The sequence below is a fragment of the Neofelis nebulosa genome, chromosome 1, assembly GCF_028018385.1.
Source record: "Neofelis nebulosa isolate mNeoNeb1 chromosome 1, mNeoNeb1.pri, whole genome shotgun sequence".
NCBI lineage: Eukaryota > Metazoa > Chordata > Mammalia > Carnivora > Felidae > Neofelis > Neofelis nebulosa.
Window position 1 is genome coordinate 106407293 of NC_080782.1, and position 22717 is coordinate 106430009.

Consider the following 22717-nt stretch of genomic DNA (forward strand, 5'->3'; position numbering starts at 1 on the left):
CAAGAAGAAAAACTAAAATTGAACTTGGGGATGGAATGAAGGCAAATGCTAACTACTATCGTTGTAAACATATAAGTCTCCAAATTTTCATGAGAGGAAAAAGATGAACTTTGATTTGAAAATCATAGTCAATTTTGAAGTCATAAATTTTCTGAAAGACACTTTTTTAGGGATAACTATTCACTATGTTCATAATCTTTATTATTCTAGAAGCAAAATCAGGGAATCCCGAAGTTGAATTCCAGAGACTGATTAAATACCTCTTTTCATCTTGCAGGTACAGCTGAGTTGATAAAATCTGAGAAAGTAAGTGATCTGCCCAAGTTTATACAGCTACCTAATGGCAAAAGCAAGACTAGAATCTCAACCTAAATCAAATCTCCCTGATTACTGAATAATTCTCAAATATCCAACTTATTCATTACCAATGCATAAGATTACAAGGCACCGCAATGCACTCATTTATTATTTGCATTATCATCAGTAAAACATGTTTAAAAACCTATTCCCATACCATACAACTCTACCACTAGAGCAAAAGTAACTTGTACAGACTTCTAGGCTGTGCCAAAGGTTGAAGTAGAGAAGTAATACACCCAGGAGAAAAAAAAAAATTCTAGTAAGCATTGTGATTAAAAATAAAGATGAGGGGCACCTAGGCAGTTCAGTCAGTTAAGCATCTGACAGGCTCAGGTCATGATCTCATGGATCTTCAGTTCAAGCCCCACGTTGGACTCTGTGCTGACAGCCCAGAGCCTGGAGCCTACTTTGATTTCTGTGTATCTCTCCCTCTCTTTGTCCCTCCCCTGCTCAGGCTCTGTCTCTGTCTCTGTCTCTCTCTTCAAAATAAACAGTAAAAAAAGAAAAAAAAATTTTTTTAAAGAAAATAAAGATGAACACTGAAAACACTGGAAAAAAAATTCAGGAGTCCAAACTACTAACATATATACAAATATGGGTGCCACCTGCCAAGTGGTAAATGCAGATCAAGTGCTGAGGTTGGAATAATCACCATTTTCAATTACTACCAAAACCAAACAAACAAACATACAAACAAACAGGTGTCACCAATGGATGAGAAATCTAGGGGAAATTTTTGATCAAATACGTTCACATGGCCTGAAATCTATCTCTCTACAGAATGCCTATCGTTTGCAAGAGGAAAAAATCAAACCACGGTGGAGAAATTAAACACTGCCATGATGGGGGCGGGGGAGGGGGGGGTGGCAACATTAACATCACAATGAAGGGCAGACTGACTTCGGGGCCTGCATGAGGCAAGCCCTGAAAGGAAACATCACCACCCATGTCCTATTCTGGCCTGGAATGCAAAGTGTGACTTTCCCCAAGAGGAAACATTACACATATCAAACACGTGTAATATGAGAAACATTACATTTTTTTTCATTGGGAGGAGAACTATAGTCTTCAAAAATGTCTGCGTCATAAAAGGCAAAGGAAGGCTGTGGCAACCTTCCAGATTGATAGAGACTGAATAGATATGACAATTAAATACAATATATGACCCCAGACTGAATCCTATACTGGAGGCTGAAGAAAAATGCCATACAGGACATTATCGTGCCAATTGATTAAACTGAAATACAGAATGGAGCATACATAAAAGGCTTATGGCAGCCATAAATTTGCCACTGTTCGTAACTGTGATAACAAATGGCCATAATACATACAGTTTACTCCCAAACAGTTCAAAAAATTATCTGAGTGTGTGGACATATATATGCATATACACACATAGGTATATATCTACATCGACATATATACAAGGAAAGAGAAAAAGCACATGATAAAGCTAATTTGGCAAGAGATTAATAGCTGAATCAAGGTAAGGACCCACCATGTTCTACTGATTTTTCATATTCTTGCAACTTTTAGTAAGTTTGGAATTATTTTCAAATAAGGCATTTAAGACAAAAATCTCACAAATATTTTCATTTCTTTTGAAGGAAGAGGGGAGACAGTCAAGTAGAAACAAACAGTACAGATTAGGCGGGAGGGATGGAGACAAGCCTTGGAAAAAATTAGCACACTCAGAGCAAAATATTGCACATTGCCAAATCTGTGCTTAACGTTAAATGTGGTTGTAAGTTCAAACCTAGTTAAACTCAATAAACTTAAAATAGTCCCCAGGGAGGTGGAGAGACAGTATCACCGGATGCTCTGCATAAAGAGGCAGAGGACACTCACCAGGCTGGCGGTGAGCGAGGGCGCAGACTGGCCCAAGGCCTGGCTGCGCATGCGCACGAGGTTGGACGTTTCCGCCGAGGTGGCCCAGGCCTGCCCTGCCACGGGGTTTGGAAGCAGGTACCGCCCTGTGGGGGTGAAACAAGACAGTGTAAGCAGCAGGCAAAACATCAGTAATTCTGTGGCAAGGGCAAGTCCCTTCTTGGCCATCCTTCTAACCTGCTGCTGTCACACTCCTTACATTTATTAACAGCAACAAGGGTAATGCTGTTTTAATTAAGTCAGGAGATCCAGGGGCAAGTTGTGACCCTGATTTCCCACATAAACCCAAGTAAACCTCCTCCCCTCCAGCATCTGTACCTTTCGGCCAGCACAGGATAAAGCCCCTTGTTACTTCTGCCCATTCCATAGGAACTTGCCAAGGATGCATATAAACTGATAAAACATTCTCAGCATCACAGAAGGAAACATAAGCATGTTCAAACAAGGACTTTTTCAATATCTACTACGAAAAACTGATCTCAAAATCAACCAGAAACAAGTCAACAAAATGGAGATCATGGTCAACAAAACAAAGAGTTGGAATTCTGTCAAGGTGAAATGGGGCTGGTGCCTCTTTCTCAAAGCTCCTCTGTCTGAAGAACTGATGGTCATCCAACCATGTCCATAGGACACACATGGTATTCATCTGCATAAATCAGGACATCAATGTCAGTCTAGGTTCACTGAGCAATTTACATCAACCTTGAACTCTAATGTATTGGTATGCCTTTAAAAGTCAAACAGTTGAACCAATTTACATTGCCTTACTTCCTCACCACAAGGACTGGACTAGTTATCAACACCCAAGAAATAAGACTCCTTTTTTTTTTTTTTTTTTTAGCATTTATTTATTTACTTTGAGAGAGACAGAGACAGCATGAGTGAAGGAAGGGAGAGAGAGAATTCCAAGCAGTCTCTGGGCTGCCAGCACAGAGCCCAATATGGGGCTCAAACCCATGAAGCCGTGAGATCATGACCTGAGCTAAAACCAAGAGTCAGACACTTAACCAACCGAGCCACCCAGGTGCCCCAAGAAATAAGGCTTCTTGACTTTAGGAAGTTAGGGTGGATGTTAATATTCACACAGTAATGGAGCTCAGTTAAAGTAGAAACCATGATTGATTTTTATCCGTTTCACCCTAATACATGCACAACGACTGGCCATAGTAGGTGCTCATGAAATATCCACAGAACGATAAAAGAACAAATGGGCACGTCTTTCTCAAACAACAAACAGGCACAAAGAAAGGATGGCAGGCAACGTGGAGAACCTCATCCAAGGACTGGGGAGGGGAGGATCGGCATTCCAGCCACATACCTCTCAGATACATGGAAGAATGCATCACATGTGGCTGTTGGCCCTGCAGCCGAGACAATATGTGGATTTTCCCCGGCAGATCTGTTCCTCGTAGTAGAGCCCCACTCTCTTCCTCAGGCATGCACCCCACAAGCCTATCCCACTGGTTAATAAGTGTTGCAATATAAAGTGATTTACTGGGGCGCCTGGGTGGCTCAGTCGGTTAAGCGTCCGACTTCGGCTCAGGTCATGATCTCACGGTCCGTGAGTTCAAGCCCCGCGTCGGGCTCTGTGCTGACAGCTCAGAGCCTGGAGCCTGCTTCAGATTCTGTGTCTCCCTCTCTCTCTGACCCTCCCCCGTTCATGCTCTGTCTCTGTCTCAAAAATAAATAAACGTTAAAAAAAAAATTTTTTTTTAAAAATTAAGTGATTTACTAGCAGTGTGCATGGTAACTACCAGCACTATCCAAGTACAGTAGTGAGCTGCAGCTGCCATCACTGTCCATGCTACAAGGTCTAACTCTTGAATTCAAGTACTCTCACAAATGTGTATCTTTTTTTTTAATGCTACTTATTTTGGAGAGAGAAAGAGACAGACTGCAAGCAGGGGAGGAGCAGAGAGGGAGAGCGACACAGAATCTGAAGCAGGCTCCAGGCTCTGAGCTGCCAGCACAGAGCCTGATGCGGGGCTCGAACTCAAACTGTGAGATCATGACCTGAGCCCAAGCTGGATGCCCAACCAGCTGAGCCACCCAGGCGCCCCAGAAATGTGTATCTTAATGGCAAAGGAAACACTTACTTTGCCAAAATTTCTCTTTTGCACCATTATATAGTGAAAGCACACCCTACAGAAAATGAGATCTGCTTCTGAGATCCCGATCTTGCCTCAGTGACAACAGAGAAGACGTTAGTCAACCTCTCCTGGACTTGGTTTTTCTGTCTCTAAAATGGAGAGAATGCGGTTGACTATTGTTGAGGGCATCAAAGAATTTTTTAACTAAAGCGCTCAGTAAACGTTAGCTATATAGTCCAAACAGTAGTAAAAATGGTAAGTATCATTTTCACGTGGATTTGGTTTCTTTTCACTCACAAATAGGTAACGTAAATATAAAGGAAAAAAGTCATCTAAAATCGCACCAGGGAAAACCACTATCAACATTTCAGTGATCTTCTGCCAGGCTTTCTTTCTGCAACCTGTATTTTCTTGCAAAAAGGGGATCATACTGATTTTTGTCCCCACATAAGAGATTATAAACTTTTCCAAACAAATAAACATGGCAAACACCCATTAATTGAAGCACAAACTCTACCACTGAAAATTCAAACATAATTACCCTCTGTGATTCTGGTCACCACCTCAAAAACATTCAGGTACATTTTCAGACAAGATAGACCACAGATTTAAAGTCCAGATTTTTTATTTTTTTTCCTAGTCTTATTTTAAAACATGAACTAAAAGCTGAAGTATGAGGGGCTTTGGGCAATCTGTCCCCTTTAGACCCAAAGGCAGGACATTAATAAAGAAGGATAATAAAACCAGAGACTACATTTAAGAATATTAAGATCAGTATTACATGAATAAATGATTTAAGAGAGAAATAACTCTATTTGAAAGACATCATTTGTTAATAATGTACCAACCTCCATAATCAGAACCCATGGATTTTTTTTCTTCCAATCCCTTCTATTTCTTTTCCTATGTTTGGTTTTATATTTTCTTTGTTCATATTTCAGAAAAGAATCCTGGTAGGAGGTAGAAAAGCTACGTTATGTCCAGGTTTACATGATGGAGAAAACCTACTATGGCCTCACCACAGCTCTGCCCCAGGTGCTTCGTTTAAAAAAAAACACAAAAATAAACTAAGGGTAGATACAAAAACAGTTGAAGAACTTAATTAGCAATAGAAAAACTTACAATGCAAACATTTCAGTTCACTGAAAAATTTTATAAATCAGTCCTTTTCTTTTTCTTTTAGGAAATAATTGTTAGACTATCTCCCTATAACCCTCAAGAAGAAAAAAGTATGTATTTATTTCTATATCCTCACTACCAGGCACAGTACCTGGCACTTAGTAAGTGCTCAATAAATGTTTGTTGCCTGAAATTCAGACAAACTACACTATTTGACCCATGCTTGATCAAGAAATTGAATCAAGCATTCTAAAATGCTAAGAATAAAACTAAACAAATTGTTTTCTTTAATTTCATTCGCAGCATAGCATAATAGCTAAAAATCCATTGAGGCCTTACTGTATGCCAGGCACTTCCAACATCTTAACAACCCTATGGTGTACTAGGGAATATTATCTGAACTCTAACACCCAGAGAGGGCACACAGCCAGCCCCCTTTTCGGAAAAGATGAGAAATGGTAGCAGACTGGATTAAATGAGATAATGCATTGAATGCACTCAACCCGGGGCATTGGAAATAGTCAATATACTACTATCACTACTCAGATTATCATGAGAACTTTGTTAATTCCATCAACATCATCTCCTACCACCCTAGCAACAAAACAGGGCAATGTGTTCTTAGACTGCAAAAAAAGAAAAATATTTAATAATATTAAAATCAAGAAGAGTATCTCTTTATGGAAAGGATAAACAGCCAATTTGGAATTGTAGTAATCTCTGGCAGGGAAAATGGGGAATGGGTCCAGGGAGGAGTATGCTCTAATATTTTTATTGTTTTAAAAATCATACACAGGTGATAATGGGGTCATGAGTTGAACTTAAAAGTTTAAAGAACTAAGTTTTCACTTCTGGTTTTAATAAATTTAATATTTAATTTTGTTAATACAGCTGAAGAATGTGGCAAATATTAAGTTAAGCTAACGCTGGCTGGTATAGGTGTTTTGGTAAATTATTCTCTATTACTTTCTGAACATGATATATAACATTGCTTTTAATGATTCCTATCAAAATATGTGTTCCCTAATCTAATATGGCCAAGTAGCCAGTACATTCCTTCCCCTGCTGGGGCCACATCAGGGAGGCTCTGCTGACGATAGGAAATCTCTGGTGGGTCTGGGTGGGGAAGCAAAGAGCCAAAAGGAACCATGAGGACACATACAGGGTCCCAGTATGAAAGTCATGGCAGCTGTGACCAGCAAAGTTTCCCTTTGTGCCACTGGGTGAACAGAACGGAAGCAGGGAGAGTTCTCGAATAAATCCTCAATGTAGGAAATTCACACGCTAGGATCCCTGCTAGGTGAACCCAGGCACGCTTCAGGTGGGAGGGGCACAGGCAAGCTGAACCGCCTCCCTTCCCTCCACAGACTCGGAAGCGTGCTCCAAACCCTTCAATTTCGTTAGATCTCAAAGGGCACTTGAAAGCAAGCAGAGACCCCTGCTAACGGGACCCCCGTGTGCTCCCCTCCTCGTAAGTCACTCTGTCTACCACTACCACGTACATTTTTTACGCTACCGTACCATATGTCAGTCTCATGTAGGTAGCAAGGCCAGATGTGTGCCTTGTCAAAGAAAAACAAGGCGTGATGTTCAAGTGGTAAGGACAGATTTTAATCAGTAGTAACTACTCAACAGGAAAAAAGAGCCCAGTGTGAACTGAACTCACCTTCCATTTGAACACAATAACTGAGTGTTTTCAGAGAAGAATTAAGGAGTGGGGCAGGGAGCCAGCAGGGGCTCAGTCGAGTCAGGGAAGTGAAAAATTACAAAGGGTTAGTCAGTGTAACTGCGATCAGGCCAACTCTGTCTGCCAGCTGGCAAATATTGAAAATTCAGATTCTATCCTCCCACGCAGGCTGAGAGACAGAGACCCTATCTGTTAGCCCAAACAAACAAACAAAAATTTTGACAGTCTTGAGTTTTCTCCGACAGGCACTTTAAGAGGACTAGGGTCATCCCAAGGATATCACCTTGACCTTCAACCTGTGCTACTGTCTGTTCATGTCTTTATTTTTTTTTTCAACGTTTTTTTTTTTTTTTTTTTTTAATTTATTTTTGGGACAGAGAGAGACAGAGCATGAACGGGGGAGGGGCAGAGAGAGAGGGAGACAAAGAATCAGAAACAGGCTCCAGGCTCCGAGCCATCAGCCCAGAGCCTGACGCGGGGCTCGAACTCACGGACCGCGAGATCGTGACCTGGCTGAAGTCGGACGCTTAACCGACTGCGCCACCCAGGCGCCCCTGTTCATGTCTTTATTGGTTAAGGTTGAAGCCTAGTTGAGAAGGAGGGCTCAGAGGAGCCTGGCTAGACTTTGGTCAAGGAGAGACTCTCTGTCAGGCTTCGATCTTTTTATTACAACAACAGACCCAAACCCAAAGGAGACATTTTGATGTGCAGTAACTCATCAGTTTTTGAATTCAGTTTGAACTAAATTTTTCAATTTAGTCCACGTATTAATCTCATACAATCTTCAAATCCAATAGGACATAAAACAATAAATTTTGCCAATAATGGTAAAAATTACTCTAGTTGTGGTTGATTCTATGGTCAGATTACTGAGTGCCAACTCTGACCCCCAAAAGCAATTCCATCACTTAATCATGAACTTCTCCAACCCTCAGTTTCCTCAGCTGTAAAATCACTTACGGGTGATGCTAAAATCTGAAAAGAAAAAACATTATATAATGGCCATTTAATAATATCAGCCTCAAAAATAAGAAACACAAAACGCTACCCAAGACACAGCAGATTATAAGGTGGGCAAGAAATAAACTTGTATTAAGCCACTGGAGAAAAATAATTAAATTAGGAAACACTTATACACATATGAAATAAAATATTTATAATCCTGTCACTGGTTAAATTTTAGATGTCATTATTCTTGCATGAGTGTTATCCTTAGGAATCACATGAATGTTATAAATTGAATGGTCTGTTAGCACAGCACATGGGAGGTTTTTATTCCTGCCTAGACCCCCATTAGCGTTAATAGGGAAAAGAGGACAACAGATGGATTTAAGACAGTCATTAGAAGACACTAACATCATGCCATACTTGATAGTGGCTACATCAAACTTTATATAAATTCGCTTTTTGATGACTACCAAGAGCCTCTAAAAAGTGTGTTGCTGTTGTATTCATGCATCATTTGCTGCCTACAATTTAAGAAAATTAGCATCTGTCAGCTGCATTATTCAGCTGCGCAGGGTGGAAATTAATGGATAATACCATTCCTAATTTCTTGTATGAGAGGTGAGCTTGCCTACCAATCTGGCCGCTTGATTTTAATACCAAACCGAGCTTGCTTGTTACAACTGGAACTGTGATTGGCCCTGTGCTCTTTGGAAACACATTTTAAAAATTCTGGTATGTTCATTATAACATTTATTACATATATTCTACTGACATAACTAGAAATTTAGAGGCAATAAATAGAGGTCCATAATAAAGCTGAGATCAATTGGCCAGAAGAATGTAAGCACTTGTCAGGCTTCACCCACAGAGGTATGAGTTACTTGAATGAGGTTTTTACATTGGTTATTGTTATTGTTATTGTTCTGGTCACTGGATCTCTACTTAACACAGCGGAAGATGTGCAGTCTTTTGAGATAATATATTAAAATAAGTAGATTACCAAGCCTACACCCAGAATGTACCTCGGTTCTATCTAGGCTACATACGGTCTCTTTACTGGAGAGTGTTTTCCTTTGTTTCCACCCTGAATCCCAAGAAACAAGAAGACTTCCATAAACGCATGCTTTCAAACATGAAATACATGCTTGCAAAGCACCCCAAAGCTTCAAGTATCCCTCTGAAGTAGGAAAATACCAGGTCAGCAATAATTTTAGCAGAATGGCTATATAAAGAATTAAATATAGCCTCTGGAGAACTACTTTATCATCAGGGAATAATGGTACCTGACTAGATTTAAAAGCTTCCAGTAAAAAAGTTCCTTATCACCTGAAGTGCAACACAGATTTAGCCATCACTCCACAGTCTTACATTTTGGGTTATTTCTCTTGGACTACAAACAAGCCATCAAAGGGAAAATAAGAGCTAGTAACTACTAACAAAGCAGTCTTTAGATATGGCTTCCGGTGCTCAGTTATACATAAAACTCTGAAAAAGTTTGTTTATCCCTCTAAGGCACCAACCAGGAACAAAAGGAAGCTGAGGCAGCAGCTGTGTGGCTCTCAAGGGTTTTGGTGACGTGGGGGGAGCCATGAGAGGGAGGGAAGGAGAATGGGGGTGGTGATCCGGGGGTAAAGGAGCTGGGGACAAAAAGAACAAGGGTAGGTGACCACCATGCTGGTGCCAGGAGCAGGCAGACGAGGCCACACATTCGGCTCTTTCATTCTTTATCTTTCCATGTGGGCTACCATCCTGCTGCTGACCTGAGCATCTACCGAAGCTCTCCAAGAAGGCTCCCTGAAGTTCACATGCACCACTTCAGCAGGAGAGGGACATCCCAAAATGTTACCCTCCCTATCTCCTACTAAAACTCCCCTTGCTTAATTCCACCTCTGGGTATACACAGAAAAGAACTAAAAGCAGGGACTTGAACAGATATGTGTATACCAAGTTCATAGTCGTATTCTTCACAAGAGCCAAAAGATGGAAACAACCCAAACATCCAATGAAAGGCGAACACGTAAACAGAACATTGTACTATATACGTACAATGGAATAAGATTCAGCCTTAAGAAGGAAGGAAATTCTGACACATGCTACACATGGGTGAACCTTGATGACATGCTAAATGAAATCAGTCAGGCACAAAGGGACAAATATCGTATGATTCCACTTCTATGAGGTTCCTGGAATGGTCAATTTCATTGAGACAGAAAGTATAACCATACTGGGGGCTGGGGAGAGGTAATGGAGACTAACTATTTAATGGGTACAGAGTTTCAGTTCGGGAAGAGGACAAAGTTCTGGACATGGATGGCAGGGACAGCTGCACAACATTGTGAATGTACTTAACACCGCAGACCACTTAAAAATGGTTAAAATGGTAAATTTTATAATGTATATTTACACACACACACACACACACACACACACACACACACACACACACACACAAAACAACCCTCGCTTACTTGGCTGAAACCATTCACCTTCCCAAGAAAAAATAGGGTCCTTTTTGCTGTTCAGGAGGTATCCCCATTACACCACATCAGCACCTGCTCTTGCAAATTACACTTAAATAACTTAACCCCTTGGAATCATTTGCAAGTCAGAGGAAATGAGTTTTTCCCAGAGCACTCCCAACTACTTTAGAAATGGAGGAAGGTCAAAGGTCAGGAGAAGTCACTGGCCGAATCAGGGAGAATGCATGAGTCAGCAGCCTCTGTCCTCAAGTATACTCCATCATCATCAAGGCGTTCTTCTTCTCTGCTCCACTGCTCACTCCTAAACATTGGTTCCCTCATCACGGCGACTGTCGTACTCACAGGCAATTATAGCCTCCCTTTATTCATCTTCAGCTCACTGCTACTACAACACAGAGACATGGTTCCTTCCATCTTCCCTCTCGCATGGGTGACTGACTTCCAATTTCTTGTCCCACCGCAAAAGAATAACTATACCTAGACATCACCGACAATGCTGCTAAATCATTCTTCTTAATGGCACAAATAAATATAATTTGAGAAACCAACAGACCTGTGACCAGAGAGTGAAGTTCACTGACTCCTATACTGAACTACTATTCTAGCCTTAAAAGAAAAAAAAAAGTGTTGTTCATTCACACAAGAAAAGTCCAAAGCACAGCCTTGACCCTAAGTCCTTAAAGACATCACCACCTACTATACAGGGATCTCCAATTGACAAGGCAACTGAATGCTCAATAGAGAGACCATGCATGTCTTCTGAGAGGCCGGTAGTCAAAGTACAGGACACCAAAAGGACATCAAAGTCTGAACCTAAATGACAGCACAATGCAGCCATCGCTAAACTTTGGTTTTGCTCCAAGACTCAAATCCAACGGAGATGCCCAAATTCACTGTGTAGAATATCCTCACCAGCATTCTATATTTAACATATGGCAGGGCAACATTACTAACCACAAGGGCCTGGTGAGAAAATTAAGGGGATGCTTTAAAAGGAAATCTGCCGGAAGAAAGAGCAGGTAGCAGAAGGTAACAGTTTACCAAGCCCAGACTGGGTACATGACACATGTTTCAGGGAATCACTAAAGGCCAGTTGTATGCCATGAAAGCTCCAGGGACTATGGAAAAATAACACAACACCCATGTCTGCACTACAGAAATCAAAGCCTCTGGACAAGCCATCTCTAGCTGCCATTGCCAATCAACTGCAGCTGCAGTTTTAAATCAAAAGTAACTTTAGTTGTAAGCCATATAGTAACACGACTCAAAGGTGCTCTCTTCACCCTCAATCACAGTTACCCTTGCCATTTTATAAAATATTTGTTAATGTTTATTTTTGAGAGAGACAGAGAGAGCTGGGGAGGAGCAGACAGAGAGGGAGACAGAGAATCCGAAGCAGGCTCGAGGCTTCAAGCTGTCAGCCCAGAGTCTGATATGGGGCTCGAACTCGAGAACCATGAGAACATGACCTGAGCTGAAATCAGACGTTCCACCGACTGAACCACCCAGGCGTCCTTACCCTTGTCACTTTATGATAGAGGGGGAAAATGCCAACACATAGTACGTTTTTAAATTTTTTTAATGTTTATTCCTTTTTGAGAGAGACACACACACACACAGAGAGAGAGAGAGAGAGAGAGAAAGCGCGCGCGCGCGCAAGCGGGGGAGGGGACACAAACCGAAGTAGGCTCCAGGCTCTGAGCTGTCAGCACAGAGCCCGACACAGGGCTTGAACCCACGCACCACGAAATCACGACCTGAACCGAAGTTGGACGCCCAACCGACAGAGTCACCTGGGTTCCCCTACACAGTACATTTTTAAGTGGAATAATTTGAATCCATACTTACAGAGAAATATATTTGGCCTTTTTCCTTCCTTTTGTTTTCCCTTTAAGTTGCTCTTAAAGAAGAAATATTTCTTCTCATCCACCATGATTACCACTTGCAAACTCTAATAAGGGAAGATATTAGGATCAAGTGAACTAATACATGAGCTAGACCTTGGCAAAACTGCAATGTTCCTGCTGTTACAACCACTCACATCACTGGGTGTAGCAACGTCCAGCAAACTCTCCTGTTCTTCAGTGAGACCCAGTCCTGGTCAGCAAATCCTCACTGCACCTAGACCACCAAGATGTCTCCATTCTGATGATGATTATCTGTATTTCAAATTCTTATCAATGCCTGGGTGGCTCAGTCACTTAAGCATCCGACTCTTGGTATCAGCCCAGATCATGATCTCGTGGTTCATGAGTTCAAACCTCGCTTTGGGCTCTACGCTGAGTGCATTCTCTCTCTCTGCCCCTCCCCTGCTTGCACTCCCTCTCTCCCAAAATACATAAATAAACATTAAAAAAACAAAATAAATACATAATAGTTTTGCCCTAAGCTCCAGCTGTAGAGACCAAAGGCTTATAGGACAACTTAAAATTAATTTTTCAGCAAGTATTACATACAGCCCACTCTAATGAGAACGTGGTCAAAAGAATCTGATGCCAAGTGGTGTTACTTGGAATGGCAGCCTGCATGGGGGCACCCAGGAGATGGGTGCTGGCTGTGTCTAGGCAACACTGGGCATAGGTCAGAGTTAACATCTGCAATCTGGCCTCCCTCCATCCGCGTATTGAAATATAATTCAGCAGAATGAATTGCTAGACATGCCTAAACCCCTTGGGAAATGACAGATATTGATGAATGCTGTTGAGAAGATATATGGACGGAAACGGCAAATAAATAGAACCATTTTTTCTCAGAGTCAGTTTGCGGCTATGTGGAGCAGCTGTTAAACTACTTGTCAAGCTCCCCCCTCTCCCTTCCTCTTGCTCCTTCCTCTTCCCCATCTGCCTCCACATCTTTCTACAACCTCCCAGGAGGACCAGAATCGTGTGCGCTTCAAAATACCAACCAAATGAGTAGGAGTCATCTCCTCCTTCCCCGTCATACCCTGACTTCCCAACCCAGTTTGTCCAATTCTTTTCAAAATTTCTTTTCACCTAAACATGTTCACTGCCCCCTCTGGATCCTGGAAATATGTTCCATGTTTAAACTCAAGAAATTGTTGACTTCAAGTCCATTACCATTTTGCTCCAGTCACAAGGTTCAAATCCCAAATTCAAAGCCTGACTATTACCATGTAGCAGCTACATGCCTTGGTCAGACTTAATCTCCTGCCCCCCAGTTCCCAGTGCATGTTCTGTGAAATGGAGATGAGACACCAATCTCACAGGGTGGCTGGGAGGACAAACTGAGTATATGACCAGAGAGCCTCTACTAGCATTTGACAAAGACAAGTCTTGGGATAAACAATGACTTATCCCCTCTTCTTTCCAGGGCTGAACACCTCTTCCTGCCAAGGGCACTCCTCCCTGACATCATCCCCAGACTGGACCAGATTCTCTCCAGCACAGGGCATTTTGGGGATAACTAGTTCTCATTCATTCAACAAGTAAACTCAGGAGCATAGAGAGGGAAACCAGTCGGACAAGGTTTGCATCCTGGTTTCCCCATTTATTAACTAGAGAACCCTGGATACATTCCTTTTCCTCTCTGAGCTCTAGTTTCATACCTCTAGAGCTGATGTCAATAAATTACACACATCAAGTGCCCAGCACAGTGTGGAATACACAATTTGTGTTTAGTGGTGGTTTAGGTCCCCCGCCAGGATGCTTGATCCATCCAACACAGGCACTGAATCCATACTCCAGGGCACTAATGGCCTCCACTTTCCCCATCATATTACCTATTCCTATGTGGATGCACGTGTAGAGAGTCTCATTTATTGCTATACGTAGCCTGCTCTTCTCCACTGTAAACTCTGTCAATTGGGACTAGACTTCATCTGTGTTTTCAGCCATACATCACATCCAGTACACAGAACTTACTGAACTTGTACATGATTATACGCTTATATCTGTGCATACTAACTCTCTATTTTGTCTCTCATTTATATTTCAACCAGGGTTCCTATTTTCCCATTACTGTTCGGTTGCACACTGCCTAGAAAAATATTCACATTCAGGGGTGCCTAGGTGGCTCAGTCACTTCAACATCTGACTCCGGATTCCAGTTCAGGTCATGATCTCATGGTTCATGAGGTGGAGTCCCATGTTGGACTCTGAACTGACAGTGTAAAGCCTGCTTGGGATTCTCTCTGTCCCTCTCTCTCTGCCCCTCTTCTGCCAACATGCATGCACTCACACACTCTCTCTCTCTCAAAATAAAAAAAACTTTAAAAAATATATATTGAAACTCAGTCCCGTTGTTTGCTTTGTAACAATAATGGCAAAGACGCAGCAACCTTAAATGTCACTCTTCTTGGGTTTGACTTTCACTTCTAAAATGCATCTCCAAAAAAGTCCAACACCTCCACAAAATACTGGTTATTTTCAAGGTAGGCTGATTAGCCTCAAAACACTAGATAACAATTTGTACTTAGCATCTTGCTTTGTGAAGAAATTATGAATCCTATTCAATAACATTCTTTTGGACACTAAGATGCTTTTATTGACACACTCAAATGTCACTAGCAGCCCTGGATGCTAAACATTTCTGACAATGGCCCTACATCTAAATACTTATGACAGAGAGCAAGGAGGAGCTAGCCATCAGGAACTTTACAAGAGAAACAAAAAGAACAAAGGCAGCCAGAAGGGGATAAAACAAACTCCATTATCACAATCCAAGCAGAAATTTCCAGACAAGTACAAATTTCTTAACAAGTTCTGTTTACCCAAGGAAACTTCTATACACAATTGAATTCTCATAACAATGTATTTCCACATATATTTATTTGGAACAGTTTCTAGTTCCAAGCTGACTTTTACTCCAAATAGATTTCAGATTCTTCCTCCCCAAAAGCAATGTCCATGTATGCTTTCTGAAGAATCGAGTATTTTGTCTCCAGTTTGTTCATACTAATTAATGAATAGGCAAAAAGTCTAGAACACAACTATGAAAGATTTCTTCCAAAAATACCATATCATAGATCTCCCCATGATTTCAAATGGCACTTTGTTAAAGTCCCCACTCCCGGAGAGACAGACTTCCATCAGGAACTCTGTAGCCTGCTCTCCTTCCTCTGTTAGTAGCAAAATTAATGTCCATCCTACCTGGTTCAAAAGCAACAGAATCTAAGAACCTGTATTATCCAAGCTGCAACCAACCCTATGCCCTGAATTAAGTCCTAAGAAATCACTAAGTGATTTCCAAAATGTAACAAATTAGTGCCATTGTTTTTAACAGGAGAAAAATTAAAGCCCAGATTAGCATCATGATTGCCTCAGCACTGCTTAGAAATTAATGAGAGGTATAGGGTTGGAATTCAGCCCTTTCATTTCTGGTCTATTATTTACTCACTGAGTTCTTCTGAAAGCTTAGATGACATCAAGTAGCCTTGAGCTCCAGGGTCAAGTCTTCATGTTTTAAAATAATGGTATCACTAGACTAGTTGGCATTCCTTTTTAGAGAATTCAGCCGTGATTATGGGGGAAATCAGTGTACTTGGTGCTGAGGTGGGGGAAGGTAGCCATTCGGTTGTCCCAGTCACCCTCTAAACAGCCATCTCTCAAGATTGAGTCTGCATGAAAAGATGCTCAACGTCACTCCTCATCAGGGAAATACAAATCAAAGCCGCACTGAGATACCACCTCACGCCAGTCAGAGTGGCTAAAATGAACAAATCAGGAGACTATAGATGCTGGCAAGGATGTGGAGAAACGGGAACCCTCTTGTACTGTTGGGAGGAATGCAAACTAGTGCAGCCACTCTGGAAAACAGTGTGGAGGTTCCTCAAAAAATCAAAAATAGAACTACCCTATGACCCAGTAATAGCACTACTAGGAATTTACCCAAGGGATACAGGAGTGCTGATGCATAGGGGCACAAGTACCCCAATGTTTATAACAGCGATTTCAACAATAGTCAAGTTATGGAAAGAGCCTAAATGTCCATCGACTGACAAATGGATGAAGAAGATGTGGTTTATATATACAATGGAATACTACTTGGCAGTAAGAATTTATGAAATCCTGCCATTTGCAGCAACATGGATGGAACTGGAAGCTTTTATGCTGAATGAAATAAGTCAGTCAGAGAAAGACAGATATCATATGTTTTCACTCAAATGTGGATCGTGAGAAACTTAACAGAAGACCACGGGGGAAGGAAGGGGGAAAAATAGATACAATCAGAGAGGGAGGGGAAGCAAACCACAAGAGACTCTTAAATACAGAGAACAAACTGAAGGTGGACAGCGAGGTGGGGCGGGAGGAAGAGGGAAAATGGGTGATGGGCATTGAGGAGGCCACTTGTTGGGATGAGCACTGGATGTTGTATGCAAGCCAATTTGACAATAAATTATATTTTAAAAATTAAATAAATAAAAATATAAAAAGGCAAAAAAAATTGAGTGTCTGGTCATTTTCTTCTAATAGTTCCATTAAATGCATTTAACCTCCCATTATTTGAATCCACAGAGAGGACCATAACTGTTCAAAGAATGGCAGTGGGGCATTTGCATCCAGACTTACATACATCAGAAGACATCACATACCAGATCTGCTTGGGGTTGTCCACAGAGATAATCCTGTCTCTGAGGTGACTAAGCAGCCAGAGGATCAAAGAAAACATTAGAAAAGGATATTGTACTGACATCCATGTGTAAGGGCTCTAACCTCCTGCCTTTCATACCATGCATGTACCTAAAAGACAGTATGTCTGAGGATGCCTAGACACAAAACCATTCCAGTATTTACTGATGGATTTTGCAAATAAAAATATAAGACCCCTAAATCCATTGCAGTACAAATAAATCTGTACTGGATTTAGTGAATTTAGTGCCCAAATTTCAGAATGGGCATGCATATACTAAAAATAGGATTAGCTGTCTATGTGATATTATTAATGGTGTCATGCATTTTGTCTGGCCATCCTATTTACTGAGCACTTAATATGTGCAATGCAGGAAACTCTGCTTAGAAGAAACAAGGAAAATGTCAAGGAATTTATAAACTAGTAAAAGGGATGATAGGTACACAAATAATAGAAAATTTAGAGTGATCCATCCTGTAAGAAGAAAGTAATATACGATGGAAGGAGAGAGTTAAAGTAGGGCTGTTGAAGAATCAGCAAGTGATATGAAGGTGTTTGGAATGGAATCTGAATGTAGTTAAGGATCGTGAGTTTCACTTCGAAACTTTTTTTTTTTTTTACACATAAGTAGGCATCTCAGTGCTATGAGTTTGTGCATGTACTATTTCCCCCCTATTTTTAAAAATTATTTATATGTACCACTGCAGCCACAATCTAGTGCAATGGAGCAAAAATAGAGCAACAAAACGTTTTTGCTCTGAGATTCCTGGCAACCAAGGCGAACAGAGTGGGTGACCCAGCTCTCAGTACTTAGCTCAAGAAAGAATTCAAATTTATCAGACTAGTTTAACCCCTTTTTCCTTGTTTTGAGCCCAGCGAAATTTGTTTGAGGTTAAAAAAAAAAAAAAAAAAAGGGCACTGACATACGTAACTGTTCCTGTCCTCTAGAGTGACATAAGGCAAAACTACAGGCGTGTCCGAAATTATGAGACACTAAATAAAAATCAAGGGCACAGAGCCATGCGTGCATGCATATGTATAAACACTTACCAAACGTCCATGTATGTTACTTAACATACATACATGCCTCTCTCTCACAGGGACTTGGAACATGGTAACTCTGCTACTTTATGCAAAATCCTTCAAGCCTAATTTGGTACAGGATTAATCATGTAGGGTAGGAATGATTCCACCTTGGTCTTATTCAGAAAGAGGGAAACAGACATTTAAATAATACTGTACTTTCTTTTCAAAAGTCTCACTCCCAGCAGTGAGCCAGTCAGCAATGGGTTAAAATCAAGGAAGGGGCTTACCCTCAAGATCTCCCTTCTGGCCCTGGTGTGATGCAGGGCACCTGCACAGTACTGTCAAAGAACAGAGAAATGATCTGGCGAGGCAGACACAAGAAAATAAATGTAGCCCTGACAATAGGCGTTGATTAAGTACTTGAATGACAATGGAACATGACAATGACAAATGCAGGCTACCACCACCAGAGTCATTAATATATCAGGAACACTAATTTTTATAAATCTTTAAACTTCCCGGTTGGTGGCATTTGCATTCCTTTCCTTATACTCTTACTATGGAGTTGACATACAGTCAGCTTCATTTTCGGTTTCCACCCAGGAAGTAAAAAACAGGTCTACATTCTTGATCTTTGATTCGCCACTGAAAATGAGCTTTAAACAAGAGATAGATGGCCTGGGGTACTCAGTTTCAGAGGCCGGTGACAGGACATCACTGGAATGCTCCTCCAGGGGAGACAGTGGGTTTCCGAGCTCAACAGTAGACAAAATATTTACGTGTGAAGGGAGAAAATGAAGGGAAACCGGTCTCTGCAAAGACTCCCCCCCCCCCCCATCTTATCTTGGTAACTAAAATTATTTACTACTCAAGTTTGAAGGGACTTGGAGGCTGTCTGATCCAACCTGTTCATTTCACAGAGGATGAAATTAGGCATCAGAAACCGAGCAACGCTTTACTTAAAGGTATGCTTGTCATCAGCATTTGGGCCTCTGAGCCCCATTTCATGGTTCCCATAACACCCTGCAAGAGCAGGGCATAAGCTACCAAGTCACCCAGGCAAGTCACTTGCTTTCCATCTTGAAACCCCATTCAGTCTACTCCACGTATCCCATTCTGATCCATGCCTCCCCCAAACGCTACTGCATCGCACCCCACTACCACGCATGTGTTGTCCAGAGAATTCCGGCCCATGAGCACTTAGCACCTCACGTGCACTTCTGAGCAGATGTGGTACATTTCACTGCACACATTAAGACAACGTCATCAGAAGAGCCAGTCGCCCATATCCAACTGCATACATGTGGCTCCAGGGTGGCATGAAATGGCAGCACCCACCATCTCCCTTGCATTCCCCAACCTTATCTTCCCCTCCCTACTAATTATTTTTTTTTATTATTTTTTGAGAGAGAGAGACAGACAGACAGACAGGCAGACAGACAGAGTGTGAGCAGGGGAGGGGCAGGGAGAGAGAGGGAGACACAAAATCTGAAGCAGGCTCCAGGCTCTGAGCTGTCAGTACAGAGCCCAACGTGGGGTCAAACTCATGGACAACAAGATCATGACCTGAGCTGAAGTCGGACGCTTAATCAACTGAAGTTGGATGCTTAACTGACTGAGCCACCCGGGCGACCCCCCCTCCCTACTAAGAGTGCTGTCTGTGGGATTTAATGGGCCATACTGATTTTCTCTTATTTAACTTTATATTTCATGCTCTTAACTACAATACTGTCAATTCAACTTTTGTGGCATCCTCATATATACCAAAAAGTGTCACAGGGAGCTAAAACCAATCCATCTTTTATAGATGATACATACATGGGGCTGAGAAGATAAGCTTAGAATCTGCACGCCTTTCAGAACCTGAAAGTACACAAGGCATAAAGGATGGGAAAACCATGTCCAGCCACGCTTGGCCTCAGTCCACCCTATCAGGGCAAAACAAATTTTCAGGAATGTACAAAAATATAAAATCAGCAGAGAGAAAACAAAAAAGAACATGATAATCCCCCTTCAAAAAGTCAACCCCTTGATAAAAATGCCAAACCAAACCATACAACTCCAAGTGAAATCAACTTTCTCTTCTAAAGTAAGTTTTAAGAACAAGCAACTTGAATTTTTCAGGCACCTATGTGGCTCAGTCGGGTGACAGTCTAATTCTTGGTGTTGGCTCAGGTCATGATCTCACAGTTCAGGGATTTGAGCCCCTCATCAGGCTCTGTGCTGACAGCATGGAGCCTGCTTGAGATTCTCTCTCTCACTCTCTCTGTCTCTCTCCGTCCCTCTCTGCCCCTCCCCTGCTCGTTCTCTCTCAAAAATAAACAACTAGACTTTTAAAAAAAAGAACAAACAACTTGAATTTTTGATACGTGGATTCAATAAATTCATTCTTCTCTCAGGAATAACCCAAGTCTGTTATTTATAGAACCACATTAGAACACAAAAAATATGGGCAAGACATTAAGGGAGCAAGAGAGAGACCAAAAGGGTGAATGAGGAAGCCTAGTGCTTTGTTCATGTGAACATTCACGCATCTTTGGTTTGTTTCTGTGAAGTTTCTTCATTAGTCTCATTGATACAGAGAGCTTCCTTACATGTTTAGACACATACAACTTTTTATTTTGGTGTATCTATGTATTCTGAGAGAGAGAGACAGAGAGCACGAGTTGGGGAGGGGCAGAGGCAGGGGAGAGACAGAGAATCCCAAATAGGCTGCTCACTCTCAGTGCAGAGCCCGATGTGGGGCTTGAACCCATGGAACATGAGATCATGGCCTGAGCTGAAATGAAGAGTCAAGAGTCAGACACTTAACTACATGAGTCACCCAGAAGCCTAGACAAATACAAATTATTTTAAAATAATTCCAGCACTTGGGGCTCCTGGGTGGCTCAGTCTGTTAAGCGTGTGACTCTTTGTTCGGATCATGTCAAGACCTCACGGTTTCGTGGGTTCAAGCCCCACATCCAGCTCTGTGCTTGGTAGTGCGGAGCCTGCTTGGGATTCTGTCTCCCTCTCTCTCTCTATCCCTCTCCCACTCGCTCTGTCTCTCTTAACATAAATAAACATATAAAAGATTTTTAAAAAGTAAATAAAATGAAATAATACCAGCAAAAACTGACCTTACCACATTTGATTTGCCACATCCACCACACCCAGCTGAAGGTCAAGAAGGCCAACTCAATTTTGGAAGTCAGAATGGTTCAGTTCTATGTAAGTATTCAACTGATTTTCCTACCCTAGTGACCTTGAAATTCTAGACCAACAGCAATTTAAGACCCAAGCGACTTTTTGGTCTGCAGAAGGCACCTCAAAAGGCTTAAGGGAAACTGAGTCTCCTAACAACATCTTAATTAACACTCAGAACTAATTTTGAAGTCCTTCTATCTGGTATAAAATTGCCAAGTGGCTTTCTGAAAAGCCAGATTTGCTGACCTAGCATGGCTCCCAGCACTCTCTGGGAGCAAACAGCCTAGTCTCTCATCTGATTTCCGGTATAAGAAATCACACTACTTCAAAGCAAACAGCCTAGTCTCTCATCTGATTTCCAGTATAAGAAAAACATTTGATTCTTCAAGTCCTCATTTAGACTCATCCCTTAATTAATTCTCCCAGCATGCCTGACATCCTCACCTCTTGGGAAGGCCTCCTTGGTCCAAGAGGCCTGAAAGAGATATGTATTTGACTTTCAAAGAGGTCTCTGCAGCCTGGCTCAGAACAAGGTGGCCACACGTCAGTTTGAGGCAGCAGGGCACCAGGGTCCTGGAACCACCTTGTGATCACTCTGTCAGGTGAAGCAATGACACACTGGTGGGCCACTGGCACGAGAGATGAGCCACAGCAGAAGGCTTCCTGACAGACAGACACTGGGAGGCAGCACCTGCCAAAGGAAGTGGCTGCATGCCCCATTAAGTTCAAGTCTCTGGAGCTATGCCTACTCTGGCAAGGAGAGATTGCACAACAAAAATACACCACAAGAGTCATCTTGTAAGTAGAACACCTAGATACCAACAAAACATCCAGACACAGAATGACATAGGGGCAGTGAAGACAGCAGTGATTTCAAAGACTATTTAAAAGCAGGCACTCTCACCAGGAAGAAGGTACTAATGGATTTGCCTCTTGACTGCTTGGTGACTCAGAAAAATGCGTAGACATCCTCCAACTTCCTTAGCAACTGTTGATGAACTATACAATTTTATAAGTTCTAAGAGAACACTCAACTAATGTAAAAAAAAAAATTCCTATTCCCAGTTACATGCCTTCAGCCCAGAGAGAGAGAGAGAGAGAGAGAGAGATTCACTGACTCACTGACTCATTGATTCATCGACTCAATGATTCATTGGTTCATTTATTCATTTAGCATGGAGCGTGATGTAGGTTGGAACACATGAACCATGAGATCATGACCTGACCCCAAATCAAGAGTCAGATGCTTAACCAACCAGCCAGGAGCCCCCAGTCTGGCAATTTTTAAAGTATTGGCAAATCGCAAAACAAATCAAAATAGGATGTTTTTAAACCAGTACGACCCT

At 41.7% G+C, this 22717-nt stretch overlaps 1 protein-coding gene across 7 annotated transcripts in view; it reads right to left on the minus strand.

Moving 5' to 3' along the window:
• MAST4 (microtubule associated serine/threonine kinase family member 4) overlaps nucleotides 1-22717 on the minus strand; it is a 568580-nt gene that overhangs the window by 391831 nt on the left and 154032 nt on the right. For all 7 annotated transcript variants that reach the window (XM_058730754.1, XM_058730743.1, XM_058730735.1 and 4 more), the window contains exon 3: nucleotides 2209-2333. In XM_058730754.1, coding sequence (XP_058586737.1) covers nucleotides 2209-2333 — 125 coding nt within the window. The remainder of the gene's footprint in view (nucleotides 1-2208; nucleotides 2334-22717) is intronic.